Source organism: Zingiber officinale, chromosome 9B (genome assembly GCF_018446385.1).
Source record: "Zingiber officinale cultivar Zhangliang chromosome 9B, Zo_v1.1, whole genome shotgun sequence".
In the NCBI taxonomy this organism is placed as follows: domain Eukaryota; kingdom Viridiplantae; phylum Streptophyta; class Magnoliopsida; order Zingiberales; family Zingiberaceae; genus Zingiber; species Zingiber officinale.
The window spans coordinates 115,292,427-115,320,173 of record NC_056003.1 but is presented as its reverse complement, the minus strand read 5'-3'; the positions used below and the strand labels follow the sequence as shown (position 1 = coordinate 115,320,173).

Below are 27,747 nucleotides of genomic sequence, written 5' to 3'. Positions count from 1 at the left end.
TAATTGGCGTACTTGATATAGTCTTTCTTCATATGGTCTTTCTTCTTTCAAAAGAAATAAGTGAATTCGTTATCATGTTTCTTATAGTCATTACCTCCAGAATCTGCAGTTTATTTTCCTTTTCCTTTGTTATTGATCATCTTTCGCTTCTTGCTCGCACTTTGAGAACCATATGCTAAGTGAGTACTCTCAGATGTCTCAATCTTCAGTCTTCCCTCCGCTTTCATGCATTGAGCAATGAATTCATTCAATGCCTACTTTTCCTTTTGAGTATTATATAATATTTTTAAAGGAGTGACATGTGCATGCAAAGACATCTAGATGACTTGCAATAATATACTCTCAGACATATCAAGTTTTAGTATTTTTAAACTTGTCACTATATTGGACATCTCCATAATGTACTCTATTATGTTTCCTTTACCATTGTACCTCATGGTTACTAACTTCGTAAGAAGTGTGGTAGTTTCAACCTTTTCATTTGAGGTGAATCGGTTTGTCGGATAGTTCAGGAACTTCTAGTATCTCCTCTCTCTATTGTTGAGTCATTTATTGGTGCTGGTATGGAAAGCCTCGTGATGCTTAGACTCATGCGATTTAATTTCCTCAATAGCTGAAATTCAGTCCTCTGTTCTATAGTGCTAGCACTAGTCAGAGGTGTGGGGCGATCGTTCCTTAATGCATAATCTAAATCTATGCAGTCTAAGACTACGATCACGTATTCTTTTCATTCAACAAAATTCGAATAAGTTAATATTAGGATATTATTAATACTAGCAATTACAGATTTCACTGAAATTAAAGAGAGAAATTTATTTAAGCTCACGATTTAACTAAAGTCAAAAACATATATAATATAAAATTATGTAAATAAAATAAAATTTTAAATGCATATAAATGAGAATTTACTCTGTGGACTAAAATACAATTTGTTAGTGATATTCTTTGATAAAACTCAAATTTTAATTGGTCACATAATATGCCTTCCGTTAGACCAACCTATTGTATATATAATATGATATTTTATATGAGGTATAATTTGGTTCAAACCTCACAACAACCTTAATCTACTACATAATATGTCTTCATCTCAGCTAACATATTTTATGTATGATCTGAACAAAATAAAATTTTGTTTCATAGTTGTAAGCTACCTTAAACATATATTTGGTATAAAAGTAACATTCCATTATGTTCATTATTTTTAGCATAAATATACGTTTATCAATATAAAATGCACTAAATATACATAATGTGCATTCTTTTGAGACGACACAATAGTTTAACTTAGTAACATATTATATAGATAGACCTAAGAAAATACTAGAAACTTTAATCGAACAGATAATCACTTAATCAGCTATAATAACTCCAAATTAAATTTATTAATCGATTGATATATATCATATGATAATCGATTGATTTAACTCAATCAATTACCTTAATCAATCTAAAAGTCTACTCTACGTGACTATTTCTATATAGAATACACTTTTAAAAAGCTAAAACATCTTTCAAATTCTATAATTTAATCATTATTTAATGCTATTTAATCTATTCTTAATCATTAATGCATTAAAAATTATTATTATTATTATATTTTCATTATGCATGGTTTCTCATTGAAACAGTGCTAATCGATTAGAAATATTCTAATCCCTTAGAAACAATTTTAATAGATTATTTAAGACTTTTAATCAATTGGAAATGTTTTGTCATAAGTTTAAGGTTATTAATTGATTGAAAAAAATTCACAATCAATCAGGATAACTTTAATTGATTCCAGTCGTTTCTGTCATTATTTCAACCTATTAATCGATTCGAAAAAATCCTTAATCGATTGATAGCAAGATTTTATCGCGACTTAAGGCTTTTAATGGATTGAAAAAAAAATTGTTAATCGATTGATAGTCTGAATCGATTAATCTGATCGATCAGAAATCGTTCCTTTATTTGATCATGTCGCGCTAATCGATTGGTGAAATTCACCAATCGATTGGTGTCAACTGAATCGATTGAATTAATAGATTCCCATTAATTCTGTTCATCATTTTAGACTTGGTAATTGATTGGCTGACAAAGCCAATAGATCGAGTCATTATGATTTGACCTAAAAATTAGGTTAAATGTGACGGTTCTTTCTTCATTTTTCGTGTTCTACACAGAAGCACGAAGAATTTGGAAAACACATCTATCATAGGTTTTTCTTATATGATTTTTTATGATAAAAAAAACTGCATTATACTAGGAAAACTTGATGTCGTATACAAATAACAAATCGACAAAAAACTTAAACTGTATTACCATAAAATTGAAGAAGCAGAGCCTTTGACTCTAATACCACATGTTAGTTATTATAAAACATAAGCCACATGAATTTTAAAATACGAAGAACTCACATATAGAAAATACAAGAATAAAAAAATCTAGTTTAATCAATTAAACATAATATAAGAAATCAATATATAAACATAAAGACAAGGAACTTAATTAAAGAGTCATTATCTTTGTCTTAAGGACGTCATCAGCTTTGATTAACAACGAAAAAAAAAGAAGGTCTTTCAAAAAGCTTAGGGGATGACAGCCCCGAAAATCTTTTTGTCAATGGGAAACAATAAACAATGTCAAGATTACCCTAAACCCTTAAGAACCTCACCTTTATATAGAAATCAAATGTGTTATCAGCTCATAGATAATAATGAATTGGACTAAAGAGTTTTACATATTAAACCTATATTCAATAACCCAAAACCAATAAACATAAGTTATCATTTTAAAGGGTTCAGATGATATTCATATATTCAACTCACAAATAAATCCATCTAATAGGGATAATAAAATCCAACAATATATATTTACCCCTTTTCATAAATAAATAATAAAAAAAAGCACAAGCAAACCCCAAATCAACATCAATATGAAAATAAACATAAAAAATCTAATCAGCATCTGTAAAGCAAGCAAACTGTCGTCCTCTCGAAGCATATCAAGCACACAAGCAAATATATACCAAATTAATTAATCAACGTCAACATATCAAACTCCAAAATCCATTTCAATACTAGAGCGAAAAGGAAAAGGAAAGGAGATGAGTAAATGGCTAGCTAGAAGAATATATAACATTATCACCCACATCGACATCAGAAAAAAAGAGGAAAATCCCTTTAATACATGGAAATAAGTAGCGTACCAATTGTCAAGTAGGAGCTAGGAGAACCATATTCCAGTTGTCGAAAATCTTCATAAAAGATCTTAGCCAACCGGATCAAGATCGTGATCACTAGCTAGACATCAATTAAAAAATCACATTGCCATTACAAATCGGTGAAATTCTCAAAATCCAGAAATAATCAAACTCAAGTCGAGCATATTAGTCCTACGGATAAAATGGATCAGATCGGAAATGCTTGAGGACAATCAAGACTGAAAACTCAAATGCTGATACTTAGCGGAGAAAATGTGATGTAGGACCGGTTACATATTGTCTATTTTGGACTTAGGACCTTATAACTTTACTCTTGTACTCCACCCAAAAGATCTAATATCAATAGAGATATTTTATATCCTTTTAAATTTATGATCTTTTCTAAATTTTTCTAATGTAGGACTCTAATTAAATCTCACCATCATCTTACTCCAACCTAAATAGATTTTGCTTCATTTTTTAGGAGTTTTGAACTTGATTTTAAATCCTTGGTTTGGATTTTTTAGGTCTATTGTTAGAAATTTTGGCCGCTTGATTTAGTTGCGATTTTGAGAGTTTTGAAGTTAGATTTTACTTATTTGATTAAGTTCAATTTTTAATTCATATATCACATTAATATGATTTATTGGTTAGTTTATTATTGTAAATTTTAAAATGGTACGACTTTGAGATAATATTTGATACCGCTAGAATTATGACAAATATTTAGATGCAATTATTTGAATTACAATAATATTGGGTGGTGCCAAATTTAGATTTTTAACTAAAAAAATTTATTATTCTGCATTTTAAAAAGGTAATCTATTAATTGTGATATTTAAAAATTATAATTACATCAGTTACTTATCTATTATTAAAGCTAATATATTTATTATTTGACTGGTTGATCTTCTTTTAATTCTTCATATGTCTACAGCCAACAACAGCGGATGAAACTTGTTAAAATAAAACATCATAATAAAATAATAAAATAGAAGAAGAGTTTTTAGTAAATTTTATAATCATTTATATTGAATAGAAGTCAGGTTGAAAAAATTAATAATGGTATAATAATTAATAAGATTATTTCAATTGTATATCTTTTTATTATTATTTTATTTATATTTTTAAATTAATTAATTTATTATATTAATTATAGTCGACCATTAACTCTAATTAGTTTGAATCTGGCTAGGCCATGCCGACACGTCTCCTTTTATACCAAGCTTTAAGAATGCTTTAGGAGACATGCGATGAAATGGCGAGAAAGCAACGGTGATGGCTCAAAGTTTGGTAAAATCAACGGAGATGAGATGGCTCAAAGTTTGGTGGTTGAGCTTTCGAAGCTACTTCCTCGTCGAGGAGAAAAATTCAAAAAGTTCGCGGGCCAAAGTCGCCACGTCACGTGAGAAAAGTTTCGGGTGAGAGAAGTGGGGTAAAGTAACAGTCTACCGTTACAAAGGCAACAAGGCATCTTCGAGAATCATCCACTAAATGTCATCGAAACTTTAATTTAAATTGAATTGTCTATGCCTCTTTTTATATTTATATAATTCATACTAGGAGAATCTTTAATATAATCGATTTATATTTAATTTAAATTAGCTATAGACAGTGAATATATGATATAATGATTAAAAGTCGATTTTTAAAAATTAAAAATCTAAAATTTACTCTACTATATATTTAATATCTATGTACTTATATATACCTCTTTTCATATCTATGAGATCGATAAGAAATCGTTAATATAACATATCTATATTTTAATTTAAATTGAGTTCATGACATCAATATTAATTTAATACTATCTTTTTAATCAACATAATTGTTCAGAATAAAATTTAAATATTTTATTATATTTTGGTTTGGGAAAAGAAAGTCAAGATTTGAAGAATCAGAATAAAATTTCCCTTTTAATTAAATTAGTTTTATGATATACAAAAATTGGAAAGGACGCCCTTTATTTTCTGAATCAGACAAGATGATGATGCTTCATTTTATTTTTTTATTAAAAGGATTTTTTTTTCCTTGCTGTATAATTATTCAATTATCATTATTTTTTTTTAAAGTTTTTTTCTAAATGATAAACTAAGTATGCATTATAAGCGTTATAAAATCATAGTATCATACTTATAACAATTATAAAATCATAGTATATACTATGTAACAATTATAATTTTATAATTACTATAATGATATTGTCACGTAATTATAATAGTTATAATTTTATAACTATTTATAATGTAATGTTAAATTCTAAATTTTAAAATATCATAATTTTTTATTCAGATTAAAATAATATATTAAATTGAAAATGTTTAAAGATTTATAATTAACTATGAGTGAAACTCATACCAATATTTAGGTGACGTTTGGTTCTCTCCTAGGAATCGAAATGAAAATGAGTATCATAATATTGTAAAATGAGAATGGTTATGAGCTTGGGTATCATTTTTCAAAATAATATTTAGTTAGTTGAATATTTTCAATCGGAATGAATCTAAATTTTCTTTTTTACCCTTAGAGGAAAATAAGAGAAAAAATTAAATGGAAGAGAAAGTTGAATGTGAGAGAAACATATAATAAGAGAATGATGAGAGAGAAAATGTGATGGAAAAAAATGAAGAGGAGGAAAGTGTGATGAAAGAAAATGAGGAGAGAGAGTGTGATATGAGAGATTGAGAAGAGAAAAAGTATGATGAGAGAGAAAGTGTGTTGAGAGAAAAATAGTGATGGGAAAAAATAAAGAGAGAAAATGAGAGATTGAGGAGAGAAAGTATGATGAGAGAGAAAGTATGATGGGAAAAAATGAAGAGAGGGAAAATATGATGAGAGAAAATGAGGAGAGAGTGTGTGATGGAAGAGAATGAAGAGAGAGAAAGTATGATGAGAGAAAATATGGAGAGAGAGTATGGTAAGAGAGATTGAGGAGAGAGAAAGTATGATGAAAAGTATGAGGAGAGAAAATAATGAGAGAGTGTGTGTGATGAGAGAGAAAATAGTAGAGAATGTGTGATGAGAGAGAATGAGGAGAGATAGTGATGAAAGAGAATGAAGAGAGAGAAAGTATGATGCGATAAAATATGGAGAGAGAGTATGGTAAGAGAGATTGAGGAGAGAGAAAGCATGATGGAAAAATAGGAGACAATGAAAAGAGAGAAAATAATGAGAGAGAGTATATGATGAGAGAGAATACAGAGAGAAAAATGGTAGAGAATGTGTGATGAGAGAGAATGAGGAGAGAGTATGATGAAAGAGAATGAAGAAAGAGAAAATATGATGAGATAAAATATGGAGAGAGAGTATGGTAAGAGAGGTTGAGGAGAGAGAGAAAGCGTGATAAAAAAATGAGGAGAGAATGAAGAGAGAAAATAATGAGAGAGAGAATACAGAAAGAAAAATGATAGAGAATGTATGATGAGAGAGAATGAGGAGAGAGAAAATATGTTGAGAGAGAAAATGTGATGATAGAATGAAGAGAGAAAACAAAGAGAAAGAGTGAAATGAAAGAAAAATTGAATAAATATAATAAGGGTATTTTCGTCCAAAACTTAATTCTTATCCTCATTCCATCAAAGCTCAAGGGAGGGGTGAGTTTCATCCATACTCAAAATTTTGGGTTTCATTTCAAAATTTTAATTCCATCCTCATCAACCAAATATAAAGTTTGGGAATGAATCCATTCCCTCATTTTCAAATCTCTAAATCAAACGCCATCTTAAATTATTTTGGAGGCTCTGATTTTATTTTTTTTATATTTTAATAATTATGGTTTGGTAGTTACGTTGTTACCATGTTGGACTAATTTAGGATTTAAATTAGAGATATGAGTTGTTTTTTTTTTTTTTGATAAAAGAAAAATTAGAATGAAGTAAACCTTTTACAATTTGGGGGAAAAAAATAAGAGTTCTGTTTTATTTTGCCTTTTTTATGAATTATCGGTAAATTTATTTAGTCAGATTAGAATTGAATTATAATGTATATATTTAATATATAGAGATAGAATTGAATTGTAATGTATATATTTAATATATAAAGATAATATTATTAAAATATTTTTAACAATGATTTATATGTATCCTAACTGATAAGATTGTAGTGATTTAGAATGATTTATACTAAAATCATAAAGTTTAGACAACGACCAAGCAGTTGATGTTGAGTTAAAAGAGACAAAGCGTTGCCGATTATTACACCAGATAATATAAAAGAAAAAAGAAAAAAGAAAAAAGAAAAAAAAAGGAAAATTAAATAGATAGGTATCTATATCATCTACGCTTGGCAGCAGGCCTCCTCGGCCAACTCCACGCCGGTGATGCTCTCGTCCTCCGCCGAATAGCGCTGCTCCTTGTAAATGTACCCCTTGGCGGCGAGTAGGTACACCGCCAAATTGACGCCGGACAGCGCCGCCAGCAGCCAATAGAAGTTGTAGAGCTTCCCCTGGTTGAGGTCGTCGGCGAGCCACGCGCCGTGGCCGCCGGACCCGGCCCCCGTCAACTTGTGCACCACCGCCACCAGCGCGGAGCTAAAGAAGAACCCCAGCGAGAGCGTACTCAGGAACAGCCCCGTGCTCATGGTCTTCATCCCCTTGGGGCACTCCCTGAGGAAGAAATCCAACTGGCCGATGTAGGTGAAGGCCTCGCCGGCACCGACGAGGAAGAACTGCGGAACGAGCCAGAAGACGCTGAGCGGGGCCACCCCGCCAGTGCGGCGGGCGGCGTGGAGGCGCTTAATCTCGGAGAGGGCGGCGGCGACCATGGCGAGGATGGAGAGGAGGAGGCCGACGGCGATGCGCTGGAGGGGGGATAGGCCATGGGGGTGGGCGGTGAGGCGGCGGGCGAGGGGGACGACGAGGCGGTCGTAGACGGGGACGGTGGCGAGGATGGAGGCGACGAAGAAGACGGTGAGGGAGGCCGGGGGGATTTGGAAGTGGGACCCGATGCGGCGGTCCATGAGGGTCGCTTGGGAAACCGAGAAGGTGGTCATCTGGGCGTACACCGTCCAGAATATGATGGTGGTGGCCCAGATGGGCACCATCCGGACCACGATCTTGACTTCTTCAACCTCAGTCAGCGACGACAGCCGCCACTTGCTAGGCAGCGCCGGCGGTTGGCCACCGGCGGCGGTGTCGTCCGGAATGGCGGCCCGGTCCAGGAACCTGGACCAACAGAAAACGAAAACTAATTAAACTAGATATTAAAAATCTGATTAAAAAAAATCATTGTTAACGTAATAGAATTGGTAATTAAGTGATAGATTTATACTATGTCAATGCCATTAAAGTTATATGTGAAAAAATATTCGTGCACAAATGTTCATTAAAAAAAAATATTTATAAATCATATTGTTCAATAAAATTTTTATCAATATATTAAATATTTTTTTTATTATCTAATTTAATAATTAATTAAATAAGTTTAAAATATAAAAATTTAAAATAATTTTAATTAAGAGTTTGATAAAATCAAAACAAATCAAGCTTAAGATCATTAAAAAAATTAAGTTAAATTTGAATAGTTATTTTAATAATTTAATTAATTCATTTCAAGTTCAAACTTAGTTACCTAATTATATAAGTTTGAAGATCATAAAATTTAACCAGGCTTGTTTAACACCCTAGCAATAGTAATGAAAGAAACTAATATTTGTACTTAAAGTATTCACATCAGCTACCTCTATCTATTTTATCTTAAATTTTGGATAAGATAGCTAAAAAATCTTTGCATCAGTTACCCTATCCATTTCCTCAATTTAGATTTGATGAATAATGATTCTCTAAATTTAAAGAATGAAACATCTACCCTAAAAATAAAATAATATATTTTTTTAATCTCTCTCCTTCCACTCAATCTTTTCAATCTCTCTCCTTCCACTCATTTCATAAATATAATAATAAAAAATAGAAGAAAGAGAAGAAAATAATAAAAAAATTAAGGATAATTGAAATTTTAGGATAGTTGATATTGTATGTTGTGAAAAATGATTTTCTAAATTTAATAAAGTGAGTCATTTACTCTAAATTTTAAATATAGTAATAAGGAAATTAAAGTGGATGCTCTTACTCAATGCATTTCAATTAAGTGGTGAAAAAAAAAATAAAATGAAGTGCTTACTGAGTGTCTCAGTCAATCCATCCTAGGACTAATATAAAAAAGATAAATCATAATTAAGATAAATGAATGTGAAAATGAATTATACGGGTTATAAAGATTTATACTCCGCGAACTTTAAACTTCGACCCCTTAATCTTTAAGTGATAAATCTCTATCCATTTATCGCTTTACTTCCGTGGGCACTCTATGCATCCCTATTAGCAATTAGCTACTGACAAAAAAAAAACTTCCACGAACAAAAGTGGCGACATGAAGAGGCAATCAAAAGATTTAGATGCTGGTATCAAATAAGCTGCTTGTCTAAGATTCTGACCGACAACATTCTGATTTTTTTAAAATGATGAACTGAGATGAAAAAAAATCCTATTTTTTTTTTTGTCCCCTCTGTCCCTCTTCCCCAGTTCATTTCTCTTCTCGTCAGAAATAATTAAAGTTCAGGGATTTAATTAATTTATTTTTTTACCAATGCTTTGTCTCTATCTTGGGGAGGTATATGTGCATTTAATTATGATCCAATAATAATAATTGCGAAGCTTCACTCGATAAGATGACTCACTGTCACGTGCCGTACTTCAATCATTAATAAAATATCCATTGATTTATAAGTTTTTTAAATAGACGAGTAAAGAGCCTTGAAAGAAAGAAAAAATTATTAGGGATGATATGGTGTTATTTACTTCGGATTTTTTTAAAAAAATTATTTGAAGAGTAATCAAATATTCTATTTAAAAATTTTATTTTAAATTTTAAATATCATAATTAAAAAAATTTTATATTGACTATCCTATCTATTCTCTAAATTATATATTTATAAATAATATTTTTTTTAATTTAAAGGATAAATTCTATTTCTCAAACATTACAAAGTGAGAGAAGAAATAAGGGAAATGTATTAAAAAAATAGATATTTAAATTTAATAAAATAATTTTTTAATCCTATATTATACCTTCCAAATAAAAAAAACTAGTATAGATACTCTAATAATAGAAATATTTTTTATCTTATGATTTAGATTTTAATTGTATTTCAATCAAACGGATGATCATTATTATTTTTATAGTCTAAATCTTTCTTTGAAGTATCCAATTACTTTTGACTTTCTTCGAGTTATCCTATAAGTATTTAATTATTCTTGACCTACTTCAGATCTCTACACAAGTATATGATCACTTTTGACTTGCTCCGGATCTTTTCTTAAGCATTAAGTTACTCTCTTCGTTTAAGGTCATCCTAATTATATGGTATGTAATTTAGATTATGACTCCAATATCATTTATTAAATTCATATCTTTTATAAAATATAATATATTATCCATTTTAAATCTAATTCCTAATTGATTTATTTTATATTCTATCTAAAATGTATATCTTTTATTTTTTTTTAAAAAAAATCACAATCTTAAATAAATGATAGCGGATAAAATAATTAATATGGGTGATGCAAGCTACATGGGTCAAAATAAAAATAGGTTTCTAAGCCGACATCTCCGACATGGCGACATTTCAAATCTAGCTTTGGAGATCTACGTTGCTGAAAGTCAATAAGAGACAACACGAGTCTGCAAGTGCATCAGTCGAATAATATATATTTTAATTTCCTTGTCTTATTCCGTCCGTGACTGCTCAACTAAAATCCTTAAAATATTAATCATTTGAATTACTAGCTAGTTACGCAAGTCCATAATCGTATTAATTATATTATGAGTTTTGCAATATGAAGAAGCTTATAAATTAATGAGCCCACTCGAACTCAAAACATGTTTAAACATTCTTTGAAGAATGTTTTCCTATTTAAATATATTTAAATATTTTAGAAAGATGTTTCTATTCTCTAGCTAGTTATAAGGAAAAAAACAAAAAAAAAGAAAAAAAAAACAAATTATCATTGTTTGACCAGTAAACTGAAATTTTTTCTAGCACGGCAAATTAAAATTATTGATCCAATAATAGATGAGAGATAATAAAGTATTTAATGTTATAGGCAAATTAATAAACAGTGTGGATGAGCTGTGTTTTGTCATGTGGATAGCTGCAGCTCAAATGATGGTCACACCCACTCATTATTAAATTAATTTGGACTAGAACTAGCTCACTCAACCAAAGATATGGACTCAACTTGCGATCCACGTTTTGTTTCCTAATGCTATGTCATACGAATAAAACGAACAACTTTACGTGCATGGGTGATTTAAACAAAAACAATTCTGCAAAAGTGAGGCTTGATATTACCAGGGAAGACTAGTCACTCTTGATTTGATAAAAGTCCCTTTACAACTTGACATCTATGTCATCTGTATACCAATTACGTTTTTCATAATTCATCATTAAATTATATGAAGAAAGATAATTATGAGATCAACTTATAACCTATTGTCAAGTGATTAAAGAATGATTTTTTTAAAAGCATGTATCCCTAGAGAATTGGCATCATCTTCATTATTTTTCTTTTAGTGCAAATAGTAATTTCTTTATTGTATTGAAGCTACATTTGATGTATTAAATTTAAATGATAAATTAATTATATAATACTATATTGGAGTTTTATCCTACATATTTTGTTGGTATTATTATTGTCCAACTAACAAGTAAGTGAGGTGATTACAAGCATGACATTTTTATATTGAAGATAATTAATGGAAAAGTGTAATAAAAAAAAAGTTAGGAAACTAAATCCTATAGTAAAATAGAAAAAGAAAAGGAAACTATATAAAAAGGAATAATTTTAATTTTTTTTTTTTTTTGCATATGTTTAAAAAGTAATAGATGTGACCTACATCAACTTTAGAAGAAGATAAACAATTATTAAATAAAGTTTTATCCATTTAAACTTTGTTTTATCTAATTTGTATATGTAATTTCTCCATGTTAAGTGTGGAGGGAAGTAAGGCATTTTTTATTTTATCATATAAATGTTAAAAATATCATGTTTTAGGATAAAAGTAGACAAATTAAATTAGTAAGAATAACATTTACTTTGTAAATATGTAGCCTATTTTAGTGAAGAAGGTCGGATTCTCTAGTCTTCTTGTTCTGATCTATTCTTAGACCGAGATAAAAAGATTGGTGGGAGATAATGATCTCCACTTGTTAACATCGAAATACGAAGATGGGTAGAAGGCAATGACCCCCACCTGTTAACAAGTGGATGTCCATTACCTCTACCAATGTAAAGACTGGACCATAAATTAATTCAATCTTTATGGATTAGAGGATCCACCCCCTTTAGTGAAGATATATATCCCTAATTTCTCGTAGTTTCACAATGATCAATTTATAATCGACCACTAAATGATAAAGTATGATAATATAGGTCTGATAAAAAAAACATAAATAAATGGCTGAGTATCAATTAATTAATATAATTAAATAATAATAATAATAAATGAAACTGCGGGTAATAATTTTCCACTGACCTTAACTGGTCGGTGTGCTGCAGCCTCTGCCTCCCGTCCTTCTCCGGCGCCTCCTTCTCCCCCTCTGCTGCGCCGACGTACAGCAACGTCGGGTCCGACGGCAAATCTCTCCCCCGCTTCCTCCATGCCGCCGCCACAACCGCCGCGATCTGCGTCAGCGGGCTCCCCACCAACCGCTTGAACCTGTACTGCCGCGTGCCGGCGAGGAAGACCATCAGCCCCAGCCCGATCGACGCGGCACAGATCCCGTACCCCCACCGCCGCCCGACGTGATCCTGGATGTAGACCAAGACGGTGACGGCGAGCAGCGATCCGATGCTGATGAAGAAGAAAAACCAGTTGAAGAACTTCTGCATCTGCGCCTTCTCCTCCTTGTCGGCCTCGTCAAACTGGTCGGAGCCGAAGCCAGAGACGCTCGACTTTAGGCCCCCGGTCCCGAGAGCGGTCGTGTAGAGCGCCAGGTAGAGCATGCCCAGCTGCGCCCCAGTGGCCTTCTCGCACACGCCGTCCGCCGTGCACGGCGCCGGCCGCAGCCCCGCCACCGCCGTCGAGATCGTCAGGATCGCCACCCCCTGTTCATGTAATGCCCCATCTTATAATTTTCCCCTTATAATTTGGAAAATAATCAATTTCCAAATTAATTATTTGCAGGAAAAAAAAAGGGGAAGGGGTGCGTACGGAGGCTTGAACGGCGGCGAAGACGGCGATGGTGAGGTACCGGCCGAGAGAGGTATCGCCGACGAAGCCGCCTAGGAGACAGAGCATGAAGGAGGTGCCCAGGAAGTTGGTGACGGCGTTGGCAGCGGCGGCATTACCCAGGTGCATCGTCGCAGTCAAGTAGGTGACCAGATTGACGGCGATCCCCAGCGTCGTCAGCCTCTCGTTGAGCTCCACCACTTCAATCGCACGTCAACATGGATTCGCCATTAATGCTATTTAATCATAATTTACCAGAGCTAGCTGAAATTACAAGTACTGAGAATCGATTATAAGATCTATCTACTACGTGCCTAGGATCATGGCGGCGCTGGTCCAGCCGCCCGTGCCGGATCGGACGGCGGGGCGGCCGCTGTAGTCCCAGGCGTCGGCGACGATCTCGCCAGAGGCTTTGTGTTCCGGCAAGCCAACCATTGTACTCGGTCGAATTAGAAGAAGATATCGAGGCTTTGTTGTGAATAAGTATGCAGAAACAGAGGAAGAGGGAAGCCTTTTATAGATAAGAAAGTTTGGATTTATTTTAGCTTATCCCTCGGTGATCGATCCAGTCCCACGGAAGTTTTTCATCGGCCACTTAGCGACTACCCCATAAATCCAGTGTCCTTCGATTACGCTTTCATTTGAAGGAAAAATTCTTATAAATACGTCGTAGTTGGAGTTTGAACCGCGGATAACTGAGTAACAACCTAAATGGCCTGCTGCGGACCCTGAGACATTTTTAGTTACTGTCAAGTATTTAGTTTATATTGATTAATTTTAGAAGTGATTGATTCAACATTGGAAAGTATGAGGCAGGATTTCCTGGACCACTTTTTGTGGTTCAGGGAATGTGCCACTCATATTTACGATCGGATCGTGGTCGCGATTCGATCGTAATTATTGCAATCCCTTCTTGAGTTCACCGTCTCCATCATGTTATAATTTTTGTTCGGAGCGGACAGCCGGAGGTCGTCCGGAGGATACTCTCGCTCGGCGCCCAATAACCTAGCCACTTATCCACCTCCGGACGACCTCCGACCGCCCGCTTCGAATAAAAATTATAATCTGATGGGAACGATGAACCCAAAAAAAGTTCGTAACAATTTACAATCAGATCATGGATCACGATCTGACTATAAATATAAATGATACATCTCCTAGATCGCAAAAAGAATGATCTAAGAAATCTATGCTTGGAAAGTACTTATAACAACAAAAACATCTATTATTATAATATTTTTATATCAATCATTCATTATAATGAAAAGAAATTCATCGATTAAAATTGAGAGTCGATGTACCGGGAAAATTTTTAAAATAGGCATAAACAATAAAGTTATTATAAAAATAGGTAAAATTAAAACTTTTTACAAATCTAGGTGAGAGGACTTTATATCCGGTATTTAAATCCCGATTCTTATTTTTTTTAAATTTATTTCCTCATATTCCGGGATTTAAATCCCGGATATGAATGAATTACCGGGATTTAAATCCCGGTAATTGTTTTTAATTTTTTTTACAAATGGTTTCTTTTTTTCTTAAGTTTTATTTTTTTTTAAAAAAAATTATGTTCCATTTCTAAAATGGTCGGGTGGATCTTGGAACATAATTTTTTTTTAAAAAAAAAACTTAAGCAAATGAAAAAAAGAAACCATTTGTAAAAAAAATTAAAAACAATTACCGAGATTTAAATCCCGATAATTCATTCATATCCGGGATTTAAATCCCGGAATAGATTTAAATCCCGGATATAAAGTCCTCTCACCTAGATTTGTAAAAAATTTTAATCTTACCTATTTTTGGTAATTACTTTACTGTTTATGCCTATTTTAAAAATTCCCCCCATGTACCAACGCATAAAGTTTGGAATCTTAATTAGGCAGTCAGGTGGACCAATAGCAGATTGTAAACAACATGTTCATTGTTGGAATCGTTTGACTTCAATCATGTTAACAGTCTGAGCAATATGACGGGTCTTAATCAAGACCAGCATCGACATCTCTTGATTGAACTGCCCCCGCCTGATAAAATCAAATGCGGAGAATTGCGATACCAAATTTTAAACATTGACTTATCCAAAACGTCAGAGTGCACGCATATAATTACAATTTTATAATAAATATTGATAGAAAAATTAAGGGTCAGAGGTCGCTCGATCGGCTCATTCGGTCGGTGTACAGACAATACGAAATTATATCGTCTGTGCCTGATTAGTGATTATATGATTTGATTAGAAAATTTGTATATTTAATTTCTAATAATTTAAATATCAACGTACAATTAATGAATTTTTGATGATGCTTTTAAAACTAAAAGATGCCCTTTAATTCTCGGCCAAGAGAAATGGTCCTAAAATATTAATTAATAAAGTTGCATTTTTAAATTTCTCAATCACCCTGAAAGGGAAAGGGAGGTTCCATGTTAAGTAGCTATTATTATCGTAATATTATTATTTTTTAAAAAATTTAGATATCTAACTCTGACCATATCCCTGACAATAATAAATATGTCAATTAACTTGATTCAGTCTTGTTTAAAGAAAATATAAGAGTTGAGTTGTAAATCTAATGTGCGGATAAGTTAATGTGGAGGTTTCGTATTCTTTAATTTATGCCGCCTGATGTTGATGTTCATCTTTAGGCAGTGTTGTTGCCGGGGACGAAATGGCAGCTCATGGAGGAAATGCGTCTACTAAATGATTTTTTTTTTCTTTTTCTTTCAAATGCTACTAATTAACTCTACCGTGGATGATGTAGAAGGTATCGTGGATGATGTAGAAGGCGGCGTTGGTCATTTGACGTTTAAATCAGTTATCGATGATGATATAGAAGATGGAGCAATAACAAAAATAAATAGTAATACGAATAGTGTCTATTGTATATCTCCATCAATACTTAGACCCTCTTTATATAGAGCTCCTGTAGCGCACATGCACGTTCCCGAAGGTGAGCACGCTTCCCAAAGTTTCCTCTGAAAAGACTTGTCAGTAAAGTGTCCCTGACACAATACCTTAACAGGCAGAGCATATCACTGAAGTGACAGTGGAAGCTTCCGCCGTACGATCTTCTGATTGACCATGCCTGGTGTCAGCAGCACTAACTTCCAAAAGGATGTCGATGGATGACACAGGGGGTCTGCTGCTAGGCCGAGCGGAATAGCCACTCGGCCAGGACTTCGCTATTCCTATGTACCACCTGCTCGGTCGAGGATTTCGTTGCATGTGTCGCGTCCGCTCGGCCGGAACTCCCCTGTGCTTATGTTACGTCCGCTCGATCGAAGTTTCGCTCTGCCAATGTTGAGTCCTATTGCTTGGCCGAGCGGGGTAGCTGCTCGGCCCGACTTCTGCATATCGTCTCCTCTTTCGTCCGGCGTCCACTACTCCATTGAGCGTCGGTCATTTGACACCTCCCCATGTCAAAGATAGATTGGACCGGAACCTTCTCCCTCGGTCGGGGAATAATCGCCTGACCGACCGATGATATCTGAGCATTGACCTGATCGCCCGGCCGGTCGATGATATCTGAGTGTCGACCGTCTTGACTTTGACCTTTATCATGGCAGCTATCCCACGAAGGATGACCCCTCCTTATCACCGCATCACATGCCCCCCTTAAGTCTAGTCGAAGGAAGCTGCAAGTCCGACTGACTGGACAAAATTATTTGTGAAACTTTTCACCCGCTCGGTTTATGACGTTCCTTATCTTCTAATCGGTCCGACATAATCCGTCGGCCGGCAATGGGACTGCTCTTCTGTAACCGAGCGAATGTTAACAGCTTTTACTGTCGATCGACATGTTGTAGGCTATCGTTTGGTGGCACGTCCCCTTCCTTACGTCGATCAGCACAACGAACATTCATACTTGGAAAAACCTTTTCTTGCGCTGCCTTGGGCGAGCACGATCCGGGCTGACATCAGCCATATTTCTGAGAGACCGTTCAAATCCCGGCTCATGATGGCTGAGCATGACTCATGCCTCCTTAATTACCTCCATTAAATGTCAGCCCGTGATAAGGCGCCACGTGTCCTGCCCGCTGCCGCCACACGCTTGACGTGACAGGAGAATATCCGCTGACGATGTGACGTTTGGCGCTTTGAATTTAACGGTCCGATTTCTGCCTGGGTTTCCGCGACCTAGATCGGATGGCTCCGGTCGGCAAGCCCCGAGGCTTATAAACTCGTGTGCGTCGCCTTCTCCTCCTTTAGATCCCCATCCTCGAGCTTTTCGGCGATAACTGCTCGTCCATGGGCCTTGGTATACCAGACTGAGTCAAGGTTTGACGCCAGTGATGTTGAGAGCCTGACGGCCGCCTTTATGTTTCCTTCCAACTACAAAGTTGTTCTTTCTTCTCCTTCCGATCAGCCAAATTCTCCGCCGCCCGGCTGTCTTTGTTTCTTTAGGGATCCGTTTACCGCCGGTCTGCGGTTTCCCATTCACTCCTTCTATCTTGTCGTTTGTAAATACTTTCGCATCTCCCTTCATCAATTAGTGCCGAACTCCTTTCAGTTGTTGTGCGGGGTAGTGGTTATGTTCCGCCTGCACGCCATTCTTCCCACTCTCCGGATTTTTCATTACTTTTATTATCCCAAATTGTCCGACCCGAGGACTTTTTTCTTCCAAGCTCGAGTGAGCCTAGTTTTCTTTGACAAAATACTGACCTCCAACAAGTATTGGAGGAAATACTTCTTTTTTGTATGCCTTCCCGAGCGGCCCGATTTCCCGACTAACTAGCAGCTCTAAGTGGCAAGCCAGCCTCCCTTGAAACAATACAAGAGTCAATTGAACTACCTTAATGCAGCTTCAATGTTGGCCGGTCAGAAATATGGCATCCACAAGTTGCTGCTAGAGGGTATCCTCTATATTTTTGGCTTGAGTCCGATCCGTACTCAGCTTCCGTCCAGCCTAGGTATGTAACTTCTTCACTCCTTCCTTTGATTCTAATTGATTTTTCTTCCTCTTTTGCAGCTGAAGTCATGCTACATGCGCGTCTGACCGGCAAGGCAAAGCTTGCGGATGTCGTTGTCAATGCAACGGCTGTGGAGGCGTTGGAGAGCCGCAGTATGCAACCGGTCGACTCTCAAGAAGATCCACAAGACGAGAGCAAAGCGGCTCCAGTCTTGGTGAGCGGATGGGCAGTCAGCCAGACGCCAAGCGGTGGAGTGACTGGTGGATCACACCCTCCCTCTGAATGACTTCCGGTCATTCAGGTTGAGGGAGCGTCAGGCTCGGCCTCCTCAGGAGAGCCACTGATCAAGCGCAAGAGGCGCCGGGCGGAGCCTTCATCGTGCTCCACTTCCTCGGTGGTGCGGACCACCGAGCGGGTTGAAATTCAACCCCCACTCCTGTTCAAGAGATTGCGACCCCTACATCGTCTGATCGGACACCATCGTTATTTGGTCTGCCGCAGGGAACTCTTTGCGTGCTGCTAGTGGCCTTCATGCCACCACCATCGAAGGTCAAAAAATTTGGTATCTGTCTGGCGTCCTTGGCTCGGCCGTCCGGTCGAGCGACCTCGGCCCAATCATCCCTGAGCGACCAATTCCATATAACGGTGATTCTTCATTTGCAGACTGAGGAATGACGCGAGTCGACTAGCCCTGAATCCCTAGCCCCCGAGCATCAAATAATTATCCAAGTGTCGCTCGCACATATATGGGCTAACGCCGAGCCTGTGCAACGATGATGCCTCCGGGGGCGCCTGCGGACAGCCACACCCAGATATCCACTGGGGTAAGTGTTGTGTTTTATTGTATTTTCTCAATTTATGCCTGGTTAGCGCTTATACTTTCCTGGTTATTCACAATATTGGATAAAGAGTCTGGCCATGTGCCAAAGGCTCGCCTTTCTGGAGGAGGAGGTCAAGAAACTGAAGGCATCGAGCGGTCAATCATCCACCTCTCAGGAGCAGATAAATGCTGAGGTGGCTAAGCTGAGGGCCGATTTGGCAAAGAGCACCGAGCTACTCGAGGCCGAGTGGGGAAAGAGCATAGAGCAGGCCTCTCTACTGGCTCGGCTTAACAAGCAAGTCAGCACCTTTGACGTCAAGATCGAATCGGCTAATGCAAGGAAACTCCGGGCCATCGAAGACATGGACCTGAAGAATAAAGAGGCCCGGACCCTCGCTAAGAAACTCAAAGAAGCTAAAGATTTTTTGGTCATCGAACGGAAAAGCTGGTCAGCCGAAGAAACTGCCCTTCGAGGCCAACTCTCCGTAAAAAATGATATAGACCAGAGTTTAAAGTCGTCGCTCGACCATTGATGAATACTAGGGTTTAAGGTTACCACTCGACTGTTGATGTAGACCATGGTTTAATGTCACTGCTCGACCATTAGGGAAAACTAGGGTTTAAGGTCGTCACTTGACCGTCGGTGAAGACTAGGGTTTAAGGTCGCCGCTCGACCATTGATGAAGACTAGGGTTTAAGGTTGCCGCTTGACCGTTGGTGAAGACGAGAGTTTAAGGTCGCCGCTCGATCGTTGGTGAAGACAAGGGTTTAAGGTCGCCGCTCGACCATTGGTGAAGATGAGGGTTTAAGGTCGTCACTCAACCGTTGGAGAAGATGCATCTCAAGAGTGACATTCTTCACTTTTATTCATATTTGTCCTGCGTTCAGGAAACATACAAAAATACATGTATTCACTTGCACACCTCTCATCCGGCCTTGTAGGGTTGAAGATGATTTGCGCTCCATGACCTCTTGAGCTGCCTTCCTCCCTCATCCTCCAAGTAATAGGCGCCTGAGCGGAACTTTTGCATGATCTTAAAAGGTCCCGCCCATGGGGCTTCGAGCTTAGTGACGTCACTGACTGGCTTCACCATTTTCCATATGAGATCGCCGACCTGGAAGGACCTTGGGATCACCTTCCGGTTATAGTTCTACTTCATCTGTTACCGGTACGCTATTAGCCGAACAGCTGCTTTAGCCCACGTTTCGTCTACCAAGTCGAGCTCCATGAGTCTCCGTTCGGGGTTTCCTTCATCGTAGTACTGCACCCGATAGGATTTTACCCCGACCTCCATAGGGACAACTACTTTGCCGTCGTATACTAGTAGAAGGGGGTTATGCCAGTCCTCTCCTTCGGGGTCGTGCGAAGGGCCCACAACACACTGTTGAGCTCGTCGACCCAGCTGTCTCCGGTGTGGTCGAGCTGAGCACTTAGAACTCTGAGGATTTCCCGATTGGCGACTTCGGCTTGTCCGTTGCCCTGGGGGTAGGCCACAGAGGTGAAAGCCTGTTGGATGTCATAGCCCTCGCACCACTCTCTGAGCCCTTGACCGGCGAATTGTCTCCCATTGTCTTATATGAGCCGACGTTGGATGCCGAACCGGCATATAATGTTCTGCCAAATGAACTTGATGATCATATGCTCGGTTATTCTTGCAAGCGGCTCGGAGTCCAGCCAATTCGAGAAGTAGTCCACCACGACGAGCAGAAATCTCCGCTGACCTGTCGCTATGGGGAATGACCCAACGATATCCATGCCCCATTGGTCGAACTGGAAAGATACTGTGGACGCTTTCATTTCCTCGTTCAGTCGGTGCAGAAGGTGTTGGAGCCCCAGGTTATTTTGATGTGATGAAACAAGTTAAGTTAGGTCCTGTGGTGTTTTGACCCTGTGTCTAAGTGTGCAGGAACTTAGGAGCACATGAAGTTGAGCGGAAGACGGAGCTAGTGAGAAGGATGGCACGAGAGAGAGCCGACGGGTTTGGTGCGTCTAAGGGACGAGGCATTGCGGAAGAGTACACCGGCAGACGAGAAGGAACCGTGCGGTGTTTCCGAAGGACGAGAAGCTGGAGCGGAAGATTGCTCAGGGAGCAAGAGACGCAACCAATGAGAAGGTTGGCACGGGAGAGAGCCGATGGACTCGGTGTGTCCGAGGGACGAAGAGCTGCAGATGAGTACACTGGCGGACGAGAAGGAAGCACGCGACGTTTTCGAGAGACGAGAAGCCAAAGCGGAAGGTTGCTCGAAAAGGTCGATATTGGATTTGGGTGAGCCTTATTTCGGTTGGCCGAAATCACCCAAGCGAGCGGAGCGGAAGACATATCTGGACCGAGGCGAGCACAACTGGAGCAGAGAGCCCAGACCGCAAAAAGTCAACAAAGTTGACTTTAAGGGTCCGGGCGCCCGAAACCCTTCTGGGCGCTCGGAATGCGACTTTTGACCAGATCACATTTGACTGTGATCTGCTGCGAAGGGGATAAAGTTTATCCCCTTTCAGGTGCCTGAAACCCTCTAGGCGCCCCGACCAAGGCTATAAATATAGCCTTGGTATAGAAGCTTTTCAATAGAACAAGCAATTTGATATTCAACACTTGTACACTTCTCTTGTTTAGTTTAGCTTCTCAAATTCTGTGTTTGAATGTTGTAAGAGGCTTCTCCGCCTGAAGGAGATCTTTATTGCGCTTCAACTTTCTTGGATTAACAACCTCCCCGGTTGTAATCAAGTAAATCCTATGAACCTCGTCTTTCTGTTTATTTAATTATCTATGCAAGTGTTTGTTTAAGTTATAAGTCCGAGAAGGGTATTTTGGTTTAATTTGTGCAGGGCTATTCAACCCCTCCGATAGCCGACCACCAACGATCCCCAACAGAAGGTTATGATACTTTTGGCAGGACAAGCAGGTGGCTACCGTCCGAGCGACGTCTTCTTGGAGGGTCGGCCAAAAATATCCGGCTAGGAGTATCTTCCGAGCCAACGCACAGCCGCCCCGGATGGCCTCCGCAGGAACCTTGGTACACCTCCCGCAAAATGTATTCAACATCTTCTGATTCGACACATTTGAGTAGGGGCCTGGAGAAGGCTCTCTTATAAAGCTGATCCCCCACCAAAGTGAACCGTCCGACCCTCTTCTTCAACAAGCGAGCTTCTTCCTGATCGACAAGTGTAACTCCCGATCGCAAGAACTCTATCAAAGCCATCCTCCAGTAGTTCGGGAAGGTTATTCCTTCCATTCGGTCAATATGTACCACGAGCGAGACCTGTTCGATTGGCTGCCCTATGACGATTGGTGATAACGACCTGGCTAATTTTGCCAACTCATCTGCCGCCTGATTCTCCGATCGGGAGATCTTTTGTATAATGACCTTCTGAAAATTGGTCTTCAGCTTCTCGAAGGCTTCCGCATAGAGCCCGAGTCAGGCATTGCTTGTCTCGAACGTCCCGGATAGCTGCTGAGTGACCAACTGAGAGTTCGAGTGGATGAGAACTTTAACGGCTCCCACATGCTGGGTTGCTTGTAGGCCGGTTGTCAATGCTTCATACTCAACTTCATTATTGGTGGCGCGATAGTCAAGCCGAACGGAAAGCTGCATCCGGTCTTCCCGTGATGAGATGAGCAATATGTCGATTCCGCTACCTTGCCGAGTGGACGATTCGTCAACATATATCTTCCACGTTACCTCCGGCTCGACATTCTAGACCTCTATGGCGAAATCCGCTAAGGCTTGAGCCTTGATTGCCGCTCGGGGTTGATATTGTATATTGAATTCGCTTAGCTCGATCATCCATTTGATCAGTCTTCCTGATGCCTCAGGGTTGAGAAGAACCCGTCCCAAGGAGTTGTTAGTCAGCACGATGATTGAGTGTGCGAGGAAATATGGATGAAGCCTCCGAGCGACGAGAATCAAAGCATAAGCTAATTTTTCCAGACCGGTGTAGCGAGACTCTGCATCCTTCAATATATGGCCTAAAAAGTATACATGTTATTGCTCTTGGTTGTTCTGCCTAACTAGAGCCGATCCAACGACATGTTCATTGGATGATAGATAAATCCAGAGTGGCTCACCAATAATCGGCTTGGCCAATACAGGCAAGAAGTTTAGATATTCCTTAAGCTCTTCTAATGCTCGATCACACTCGGCGTCCCACTGGAATTTTGTAGCTCAGCGAAGCACTTTGAAGAATGGTAGGCTCCGATCGGATGACTTGGATATGAATCTGGACAGTGTCGTGATCCGACCGGTTAGCCGTTGAGCTTCCTTCAAGTTTCGAGGCAACGACATGTCTTGTAACGCTTTGACTTGCTTGGATTGACTTCAATGCCCTGCTTAGTGACGATGTAACCTAGGAAGCGACCACTCTTCGCGCCGAACAGACACTTACTCAGATTCAGCTTTATTCCATAAGCCCTCAACGTTCGGTAGGTTTCCTCGATATCTGCGCACATGTTACCAGCTCGGAGGGATTTTATTAATATGTCGTCGACGTATACCTCCATGTTACGGTCGATATGCCGTCGGAACACCTTGTTCATTAACCTCTGGTAAGTGGCTCCGACATTCTTGAGTCCGAACGACATGACGTTGTAGCAGTACGTTCCGTCGGCTGTAATGAAGCTGACCTTCTCCTGGTCTTCTCGGGCGAGCGACACTTGGTGATACCCTTGGTATGCGTTGAGCATGCAGATCAGTTCTTAACCCGCCGTTGAGTCCACCATCTGGTCTATCCCGGCTTGGAGACTAACACAACATTGGCTAGCCAGCTCAAGAATTAAACTTCCCTAATATGGCCGGCCTCCAGCAACTTCTCTATCTCCGCCCGGATGATCAAATTTTGCTCTGCACTGAAGTCCCTCTTTCTTCGCTTCACCGTCCGAGCGTCCGGTTGGACATGAAGCTCATGCTGAGCCACACTCGGGGAGATATCGGAAAGCTCGTGTGTCGACCATGCGAACACATCATAATTTTGTCTAAGGCAGGTGACCAACTCTGACTTCTTGTCCACCTCCAGGTCGGCGGTGATAAAGGTGGTTGCTTCCGTTCGACTGAGGTGAATCTGAACCTCCTCCTTTTCTTCGTACACCAATGTAGGAGGTTTTTTAGTGATTGTGTTCACCTCCAAGCGTGAATTCTTTAGAGCGCTTCTTGCTTCGGACTTGACCATCTCGACGTAGCATCGTTGAGCAGCCAGCTAATTGCCTTTGACTTCGCCCACCCGGTCGTCTATCGAGAACTTGATCTTTTGGCAGTATGTAGACACCATCGTCCGAAATTCGTTGAGGGCCAGCCGGTCCAAGATGACATTGTAGGCCGACGGTGCGTCCACCACGATGAAGTTTGTGGTCTTGGTTCTCCTTAGTGGCTCTTCCCTGAGCTAGATGGCTAGTCAGGCCTGTTCGAGCGGCAGTACTTCATTGCCCGTGAAACAGTAAAGAGGGGTCGTTATGGGTAGCAACTCATTTCGATCTATTTGTAATTGATTGAACGCCTTCTTGAAGATGATGTTCACCGAACTCCCTGTATCAACAAAAGTTCGATGAATAGTGTAATTAGCAATTACCGCCCAGATGATCAGTGTGTTGTCATGAGGGATCTCCACTCCCTCAAAATCGCTGGGGCCGAAGCTGATGATCTTAGGCCCTTTGGTCTTCTCCCTGCTGTATCCCACGGCGTGGATCTCCAGTCGCCGAGCGTGCGACTTCCTGGCTCTGTTGAAGTCATCGTCGGTCGGCCCACCGGTGATCATGCCTATTAATCCTCGGGCAGCGTTGTTCCTGTTTTCTTCTTCTCGAACGAAGGGTCTATTTCGCTCAGCCGGGACTCGGGAGGGATCAGCGTTATCCCTCCATTGGTGCTGATGGTGCCACTCGGGCGCCCTTCTTTCGTCCTCTCGTCGCCTGGTAGATTGTTGTCTATGTCGCCGATCAGGAGTTGGAGATCAACGGCGGTGAAAGGAGCAGAACATTGGTGTCCATACCTTGGCTCTTATCGTCTTCTGCCGACTGGAGGCCACATGCTGCACGGCATGTGTCCTGGTCTCCTGGTGTGGTCGCGCTCCCTCTGCTTTGGCCCTTTGGGCGGTTGGTGGCTGCTCGACGGTCGTCGATCGAGCGCCGATACAGGCTCGGCCGACATCTCCTTCTTCCTCGCTGCCTGGGCTTCTTCCACATTTATGTATTCATTGGCTTTCCTGAGTAGGTGGTCGAAGTCCCTGAGCGGCTTCCTAATGAGTGATCGGAAGAACTCTCCTTCAACCAGCTCTTGAGTGAAGGCGTTCATCATCATCTCGGATGAGACCGAGGGGATATCCATGGCTACTTGATTGAAATGCCTGATGTACGCTCAGAGCGCTTCCTTAGGGCCCTGCTTTAGGGCAAAGAGGCTGACGCTCGTCTTCTGATTGCGTCGGCTGCTGGCAAAATAGTGCTAGAACGTAGCTCAGAAGTCCTTGAAGCTACGTATTGATCCGTCCGACAGTCTTTGGAACCAGAGTTGCGCCGAGCCGGAGAGAGTAGTAAGAAAGACTGGACACTTCACCCTATCTGTGTACTCGTGCAGCGTGGTCGCATTATCAAACTTATCCAAATGATCATCTAGATCGGTCGTTCCATTGTATTCCCCGATCGCTAGTGGGGTATAGTGCCTAGGTAGAGGGTCACACAAGATCACCTAAGAGAACTGCAGATTGATCCGCTCAGGCGAAGCGTGACTTCTAGGCGCCTTTCCTTTTCGCGCATCCCGAACGAGAGCATCGTCTGAAGATGACCCCCTTTCCTAGTTCGCTTGAACTATTTCTGAGAGGGTTTGGAATGAGGCGCAATGAAAGGGGATGGGCGCGGGCGGCACTTCACCCTGCGTGCCGGTCGGCTCTCTATTCTACCCCCATATGGAAACTAGATCCAGTCGGTCTTCCAATCCCACTCGCTCTCCTGCTGCCGATGTCGCCAGCTGTTGCACTAGCCGATCGGCTAGTGCCTGCTGTTACTGTTGCTGGAACATCTTCGTCGCTTGGGCTTGTATGAGTATGTCGAGCTCCTCTTTAGTGAGCATCACAGTGGTGAGTCGTCCTGCGTCCTCCATCTTCTCAACTCAGATGCAAGAGAAGTTCCTACAGATGATGCCAAATATGATCATATCCGAAAGTCAATGAAATGGAAAGCTGGGGATGTGGCGCTCCCACTAACCGCCTGTAGACTCCGCTCCGACCTGCAACACAAATTACGTTAGTGCCGAGCCAAGGAAGGGGTCCCCGACGTTGGCCCTCCGACATTTAAGTCAGTCACTGGCGATGATGTAGAAGGCGGAGCAACAACAAGAATGAACAGTAGCATGAATAGTACGTATTGCATACCTCCGTCGATGCTTGGACCCCCCCATTATATAGAGCTCCTGTAGCATGCGTGCATGCTCCCCAAGGTGAGTACGCTTTCCAAAGTTTCCCCTGAAAATACTTATCAGTAAAGTGTCCCTGACACAATACCTTAACATGCCGAGCATATCTCTGAAGTGACAGTGGAAGCTTCCGCCGTACGATCTTTTGGTTGACCATGCCCGGTGTCAGCGACACTAACTCCTAAAAGGATGTCGATGGATGACACAGGGGGTCTGCTGCTAGGCCGAGTGTAATAGCCACTAGGCCGGGACTTCGCTATTCCTGTGTACCACTCGCTCGGCCGGGGATTTCGTTGCATGTGTCACGTTCACTCGACCGGAACTCCCCTGTGCTTATGTTATGTCTGCTCGGCCGAAGTTTCACTTTGCCAATGTCGAGTCCTGTTGCCTGGTCGAACGGGGTAGCTGCTCGACCCGACTTCTGCATATCGTCTCCTCTTCCGTTTAGCGTCCACTACTTCATGGAGCGTCGGTCATTTGACACCTCCCCGTGTCAAAGGCGGGATCGGACCGGAACCTTTTCCCCCGGTCGGGGCATAATCGCCCAACCGACCGATGATATCTGAGCATTGACCTGATCGCCCGATCGGCCAATGATATCTGAGCGTTGACCTGATCGCCCGACCGACCGATGATATCTGAACGTTGACCTGATCGCTTGACCAACCGATGATATCTGAGCGTTGACCTAATCGCCGGACCAGCCGATGATATCTGGGTCAATCGCCCGACCGACCGAGGATATCTGAGTGTCAACCGCCTTAACTTTGATCTCCACCGTGGCAGCTATCCCCCGAAGGATAGACCCCTCCTTATCACCGCATCACCCATGTCAGGGCACCACTACAAGAAAAAAGCTAATAGACAACGCTTTTAAAGCGTTGTCTTTTTACCTGAAAAAGCGTTGTTAAAGGCACTGTTGTTAAAAGTCTGCTCAACGACAACGCTTTTAAAGCGTTGTCGTTTGTAGCAAAGACAACGCTTTTGCAACGCTTTAAAAGCGTTGTCGATTTTTGCAAAGACAATGTTTTTGCAACGCTTTTAAAGCGTTGTTTTTTTGGTAGAAAAGACAATTCTTTTGCAACGCTTTAAAAGCGTTGTCTTTTTAAAATAAAAAAAATAAAAAAAAATATTTCCAAAATCATTGTTTTTATATTTACAAAACTATTATTTTTCTTTTACCATATCCAGATTCGAATTTGACATATAATAGAAGTTAATCA

The 27,747-nt window shown here is 40.0% G+C and overlaps 1 protein-coding gene and 1 long non-coding RNA gene across 2 annotated transcripts; one reads left to right on the top strand and one right to left on the bottom strand.

Moving 5' to 3' along the window:
• Positions 1 to 7,319: 7,319 nt before the first annotated feature.
• On the bottom strand, positions 7,320 to 13,913 carry LOC122025062 (protein NRT1/ PTR FAMILY 6.3-like). Its single transcript, XM_042583822.1, has 4 exons — positions 13,725 to 13,913; positions 13,393 to 13,610; positions 12,715 to 13,286; positions 7,320 to 8,345 (listed from the first exon to the last, which is right to left on the bottom strand). Exons 1-4 carry the CDS (start codon positions 13,843 to 13,845, stop codon positions 7,460 to 7,462), a joined length of 1,797 nt encoding a protein of 598 aa, XP_042439756.1. The 5' UTR covers positions 13,846 to 13,913; the 3' UTR covers positions 7,320 to 7,459.
• Positions 13,159 to 13,716, top strand: LOC122025063. The gene is made up of 2 exons (XR_006123592.1): positions 13,159 to 13,294; positions 13,366 to 13,716. It is a non-coding gene; the product is annotated as an uncharacterized LOC122025063 (long non-coding RNA).
• Positions 13,914 to 27,747: the final 13,834 nt, after the last annotated feature.

What these genes read in the sequence shown, in the direction of transcription:
- LOC122025062 (XM_042583822.1), bottom strand. Translation starts at nt 13,845, where the DNA reads ATGGTTGGCTTGCCGGAACACAAAGCCTCTGGCGAGATCGTCGCCGAC. An exon ending in CAGCGCCGCCATGATCCTAG is followed by an intron (nt 13,611 to 13,724) that starts GCACGTAGTAGA and finishes GTGCGATTGAAG; the next exon opens with TGGTGGAGCTCAACGAGAGG. An exon ending in CAGCACACCGACCAGTTAAG is followed by an intron (nt 8,346 to 12,714) that starts GTCAGTGGAAAA and finishes CTGTTGGTCCAG; the next exon opens with GTTCCTGGACCGGGCCGCCA.